A 6906-nucleotide genomic window follows, 5' to 3' on the forward strand; every position below is an offset into this window, starting at 1 on the left:
ATATTTTAAAAAATTATTGAGGAAGTTATTTTCATAAACAGGCAGATTTATATGAACTATTCTATTGCTAGTAAATTTAAAAGGATTCACAGCATTAAGACTTGCAAATTAGCAACAATTTTATTACTATAAAATTCTGGTTCTTTTATTACATTGTTTTCATTGTTCTGAAAGAATCCTATCAATGTATTTTTGGATTAAAAATAGTTTTGTTCTGCCCGACTGGTGTTGCTCAGTGGTTGAGCATCGACCTATGCACCAGGAAGGCAGCGGTTCAATTCCCAGTTAGGGCTCAATCCCCAGTAGGGGGCGTGCAGGAGACAGCCAATCAATGTTAATGTTTCTCTCTCATTGATGTTTCTATCTCTCCCTCTCTTTCTCTCTCTAAAAAGAACAAAACAATAAAAATATACTTTATAAAAAAATAGTATTGATCTGAGTTCAACAGAGCATAAGTCTTTTAGATTTATTAAATCATTTTGATTTCAAAAACAGCCATTTGAATGTATTTATCTCCATGTTTATAATCCAGTGACCATATGAATCATATGAATTTATGAGTGTAAGAATGATGTGAAACATGGCTTCAATGAACCTCCAGAGACAGAGGCTGCCACACACATGTGTCACCTGGGCGGCTTCCCGGTAGAGAATCTGGCCGTGTGGCCCATACGCTAGAGCATTTCCAAGAAAGCTACAGTGTGGTAGACTTTAGCACTATTTCCTTCAATATATCTAGGACAGGAACAGGAACATTGGATAGGACACGATTAGGCAGCATCCCCAAAGATGCCATCTATTTAGCTAAAAGTATTTTATTTTTAAAAAAGAAAAACTCAGTGTATTAACCAATGTCATCCCAATAAATTCAATTAAAAAATAAAAGAAAAACTCAGGCCAAAACCGGTTTGGCTCAGTGGATAGAGTGTCGGCCTGCGGACTGAGGGGTCCCAGGTTCGATTCCGGTGAAGGGCATGTACCTGGGTTGCAGGCACATCCCCAATGGGAGATGTGCAGGAGGCAGCTGATCGATGCTTCTCTCTCATTGATGTTTCTGACTCTCTATCTCTCTCCCTTCCTCTCTGTGGAAAATCAATAAAATATATTTAAAAAAAAAAAAGAAAGAAAAACTCAGGTAGATGCCCCCCTTCCAGGTGCCTCTTGTCGGGGACGTACAGCCACTGTTCCACATGGGAAGTTGGCCTGCAGTCCAAATCCTCTCAAATCCAAGTGTCCGTGAATTATTGACTGCGAAAGCCCTGAAATACGGGAGATTCTAAAAAGCCAGCCACCTGCTGTTCTGATTCAGGGGTGAACTTATGGAGAGGTCAACTTGAGTTGCGAGCTCAGTCTGAAAACCAGTGAAATTTGTGACCAGGTTAAATCCACTATCCAAGCTAAATTCTAAAATGAGTGAAGGGATTTTTACTCAATATCATTCATATTCTTATATTTTTTCATCTTGCCATGCATTGAAGAAAAGTGTGTTTCTAAATCTCTCCTAATTTGAAAACTAAAATACCAAGAGCAAAGCAGATAAAAGTTTTCTGAGATATTCATTGTGGGTTTTCTGCTGGAAGTCTATATTCTAGGGAAATTACAAAATTACATCCTCTCCTCTCCCCCCGCCCCCCCTCCAATAGAGCTAACTATGCTAGTTACGCTACTTAACTCCACATGAATGAAAACTGCCTATGAAGTTTCACGGAAGCACTCCGTGCCCGTGGGAAGCTCACCGTATGATGTTGAACTTGGCTATGAGAGCCACCTGCTCCTCGAGGACCATGGTTAGAGCGTCCTGGCACAGACTGAGCTCCTCCTCCCGCATGGCACCCCAATCCAGCACTATGGTGATGCACTGTTCCAAGATGACACCGAACACCTGCCGGCTTCTGCTGGTGAGCCAGTTTATCCGCTGCTCATAGCTCTCCACCGCTTGTTTTAAATGTTCCACAAATTGACAGATCAGTTCTGATTTAGCTGTCAGCTTAATGAAATTTAATTAATTAAATGAATAAATAAATGAACAAATAAATAAATAACGAGGATACCAAAATAAGTCACCTGACCCACAGTGCAGCCAGGAACAACAGGGCCCACTGAGCCGAGGCCCCTGCCATCAAGAACTGCATTAATAACAGTTTTGTAGATGACCTCCAACCCCCACATAATCCAAAAGGAAGGGTTCTAGTCTTGCAGCTAAAAACCTGTAGCTGATTCCCCACAGGAGAAAAGATGATCACGTGTTATTATTCTTTTAAAAGATCTATTTCTAGATCATGTTTTATCTTTACAGTTACAGAATAATCATTATCAGAAAATTTCCAGGGAAACTTTTAAGAAATTAAGGAGGAATAAAAAGAGAGAAGCTTATTTTTTATAAGCCTCACTGAAAAGTTTTCCTAACTACAACATGCCAAAAGTATTTCTGCAAATGCTTCTAACTACGCCAGCACCCCTGCCGGCTTCCTCCAAGGATGCTGCGCCGGCGACTATCCTCCTGCTCAGACCTCTATCCTGTGTCCCCCGTCTCTCAGCCCAGGCTCCCCTGCATCTGGATCACTTGGTCACCTACAGCCGCCACCAACACCCGTCGGGGCCGTCACTGAAAGGTGACAGAGGCTTGCGGGCCATTTCTTGCACACACAAACCATCATCCACACAGAACAGGCACAGTCGCGCAAGGCCTTTCGGGGTATAAGGTGGTGGGAGACATGGGAAAGGAATAAGAAAAAATTATACTTATCCTGTGAAGAACCAAAATTGTAAAGATCTGGTACCTTTGAAAAACTTCAACAACCCTCAGAACACTCCCAAGTACCTAAACTGTCTTTTGAACAGACCATGTACCAGGTAATTCCACATTTTCATGCCTTGGCTCACACTGTCCCGTCTGTCTTCAACTCCTTTCCTTCCCCATCCCCTTGTCCCTCAAACTTATTCCTCAAGCTCCGGCATCACTGGAAGCAGTGAGCCTCTCTGCACGGGCCACTCCAGACCTCGGCAGTGATCACAGGGCCTGTCCCTGAGGGGATTCCCACTTACATTGTATGCTGTGCCATCCTCCGCTCTGTAGACCCGTGGGAATAGTCCGTCGGCATAGCGGGAAGCCACAAATCTCCCCAGAGAAGCCACATAAGCTGCATTTTCAAAAAAACCACAACCATCAAAATGGTGCATTATCAACACTTACTCTTATTTCAAAATGCTTTTCTCTAACATCATTCAGATCCCCAGTGATAGCTACACGCTGTGATGCTTTGCATTCTGAAGTATTTCTGGGTGCTAAAATGTAATTGCTTATGACATGGTAATCCTTTAATACATGAATGAATGAGGAGGAAAACGGGATTTGCTTTTGGTTTCCTGATTCGTTTGTCCAGGATGATTAAGTCAGAGGTCAACAAGAAAACATAGGAATTGTGTTTAATTTTTCAAAACTTTTATTCAGGACTTGGACTTGTTTTCAGAATTTTAAAAGTTAAACTCAGATATTGTCCATTGTTCTCTCAAGTGGGGGTTCATGAATAGATGAGTGAATGAAGCAAGCAGGTAATGGATTCAGAACACTCACACAGAATTCAAAACCACAAGATTTATCAGATTATGTGCTCAACTGTTCAGAATCTGTTGCACAAGCACATATTGAGCACCCACCACGTGATACACACAGTGCTCACGGAATGGGAATACAATGCTGCCTAAAACATTTTATCCTTCATGGGACAGGAGGCTACAGAAAGGATTCAAGGACTAACTCTGAGTTGCAGGACAGGAGATGAGGCAAGGCTTCCCAGAGATGTTCTTATTGTGATGATTACTTTATTGCTGCTGTTGTTAAGTTCCCACGATAGACGAGAATGGTGGTACTCTCAGACCTAGCATGTCCTACTCCCTGCCTCTCTAGGGAGGCAGGATGACAGCCTGCTTTGGAAAGGCAGAAAGGGCAAGGCTGGATTTTACAGCTTCCCTGGCCAGGCTTGGTCCCAAATCATCAGGGGTGAGAAAATTTACAAGACTTGCAGCTCAATGTTCATAATAGTAAAGAGTAAAGAATGAACTACTGAATTCCATCAGCAATAACTTCAATCATGTGGACAAAAAAGGGGTCACATACCAAACCTGACAAGCTCAGGGAAGGCCTGCATAGCGGGCCTACAAACTCAGAGACCGAAAGTAGCTACACAGGATGCTCTGAAACTAACACTTCCTGACTGAAAGCGAGTTGTGGTGAGTAGTCACGTCCTAGGTCAGTATTTTCCTTGACAAAGGTCAACCTTTACCTTAACTGAGACTGTCCACTGTCTTTTTACATCTATTATAGCATACCTTTAGAATGTCAGAGTAATCCCCTTTTTCCAGACCCCTCAGAGTACAATCTCCAACTAGAGAAGGGACCACGGAATTTCTCATTGTTACCTTGCTGCCTAAATACCATCTCCATGTGCTGCTAATGTTAACTATCCTATACCCACCATGCAAAAAAGTATGCCTCTCTCCATTTTACTTTTTATCCGGCCCAGAGATTTCCCACATTGCTTTCTGCTGCCTCCTTAATGTTCCAACAATGGATTTCATGTAACACCCCGTACATCTCCTTTGATTGTAATATATAAAATAAGCTATAGCTCTAGCCGGTTTGGCTCAGTAGATAGAGCGTCAGCCTGTGGACCGAAGGGTCCCAGGTTCGAGTCCAGTCAAGGGCATGTACCTCAGTTGCAGGCTCCTCCCGGGCCTGGGCCCTGGTTGGAACGCATGCAGGAGGCAACCAATCAATGTGTTTCTGTAACATCGATGTTTCTCTCTGTCTTTCCCTCTCTCTTCCACTCTCTCTAAAGATCTATGGGAAAATACCTTTGGGTAAGGATTTAAAAAAGAAAAAAAGAAAGAGAGAGAGAGAGTGTATGTGTTTATTAAAGGAATTTGTAAAAAAATAAAAAATAATAATAATGAAAATAAATAAAATACGCTGTAAAGTGGCTATTCTCTGTAGCATTTTCTTAATCCATTGAGATTTTGCTTCCAAGAAAGTGTCATCAATTTGGCTAATAAACTCATAAATATTCTCTATAGGTTTGGACGTTTCTTACATTGTCAACACTCAAACTCTAAAATCTCTGTTTCCAAGAGTTCAATTTCTTAACTGACACAGATAGAGCAACTTCAAATCACCGACAATACTCTCTCTTTACTTAAGACATTTACCTGGGATGAGGAAAGAGTACTGTTTTGGGGGGACTGAAGGAGATGAACCTACAGGAGACTGTATAAACCGCAATTGCTAATTAAAATGTGAGGCATTGTGAATTCTGCATCTAGCAATGGTGAATTTTATAGGCAAATCCTCACAGAGAAAAAAGTATTAACTCAGAAAAAGATGTAAAAATAGCTACTTGAAGGTACTAGAGAGCAATCAAGAACAGGCAGAAACTAGATTGGCATTAATCCTTGAAAGAAGGCAATCGGTGAGCTTGTCACAGGGAGGACAGAGTTTGCAGTTTGAGTCCAACCAAGTTAACTACCTGGTAAAATAAGAATCAGCTCTCCACACATCAACTGATGAATGGATCGACTGTCATATATCCATACCATTCATCTCCTTATATTATTTGGCCATAAAAAGGAATAAAGTACTGATTCATGCTACAACATTGATAAGTCTTAAAAACATTGTTAAGTGAAAGAAGCCAATGACAAAAAAACACATTATATGATTCCATGTATATGAACTATCCAGAACAAGCAAATCTATAGACATAAAGTAGATTGCTTTGGGTTGGCAGTTGAGGGATAGGTTGGGTAGATAAGGAGTACCAAGTTTCTTTCTAAGATGATGAAAATGTCCTAACGTTGACTGTTGTTATAGTGACCCATACCTATGAATATATTAAAAAGGCTGAATATGCCGAAGCAATATCTTCACCGATATAGCTCCTAGGACAATGGAAACTAAAGAGAAAATAAACAAATGGGACTAAATCAATATAAAAATCTTCTGCACAGCAAAAGAAACCATCAACAAAATAACAAGAAAGCCCACTGCAGGGGAAAACATATTTGCCAATCTTATCACTGATAAGGGTTTAATCTCCAACATTTACAGGGAACTCATACAACTTAACAAAAGGAAGATAAACAACCCAATCAAAAAATGTGCAACGGACCTAAATAGATACTTTTCGAAAGAGGACATACAGAAGGCCAAGAAACATATGAAAACATGCTCAAAGTCACTAATCTTCTGAGAGATGCAAATCAAAATAATAATGAGGTACCATCTCACACCTGTCAGAATGGCTATCATCAACAAATCAACAAATGACAAGTGCTGGCAAGGATGTGGAGAAAAAGGAACCCTCATGCACTGCTAGTGGGAATGCAAACCACTGCAGCCACTTTGGAGAACAGTATGGAGTTTCCTCAAAAAGTTAAAAATGGAAGTCCCATTTGACCCACTTCTATGAATATATCCCAAGAAACTAGAAACACCAATCAGAAAGGATATAGGCACCCCTATGTTCATAGCAGCACAATTTACAATAGCTAAGATTTGGAAATATCCTAAGTGCCCATCAGCAGATGAGTGGATTAGAAAACTGTGGTACATCTACACAATGGAATACTATGCTGCTATAAAAAAGAAGGAACTTTTACCATTTTCAACAGCATGGATGGACCTGGAGAGCATTATGCTAAGCGAAATAAATCAGGTGGAGAAAGATAAATATCACATGATCTCACTCATTTGTGGAATATAATGAACAACATAAACTGATGAACAAAAACAGATCCAGAGACAGAGAAGCATCGATCAGACCATCAAACCTCAGAGGGAAGGTAGGGGAGGGTGCGGGTAAGGGGGAGAGATCAACCAAAGGACTTGTATGCATGCATATAAGCCTAACC

General features: G+C 40.8%; 1 protein-coding gene across 1 annotated transcript in view; it reads right to left on the reverse strand.

Annotated features, from left to right (window-relative positions):
- VWA3B (von Willebrand factor A domain containing 3B) overlaps nucleotides 1–6906 on the reverse strand; it is a 151194-nt gene that overhangs the window by 129253 nt on the left and 15035 nt on the right. The window contains 2 exon segments of the mRNA XM_014536417.1: nucleotides 1737–1987; nucleotides 3046–3140. Coding sequence (XP_014391903.1) covers nucleotides 1737–1987; nucleotides 3046–3140 — 346 coding nt within the window.

This window comes from Myotis brandtii, unplaced genomic scaffold, assembly GCF_000412655.1.
Source record: "Myotis brandtii unplaced genomic scaffold, ASM41265v1 scaffold1612, whole genome shotgun sequence".
NCBI lineage: Eukaryota > Metazoa > Chordata > Mammalia > Chiroptera > Vespertilionidae > Myotis > Myotis brandtii.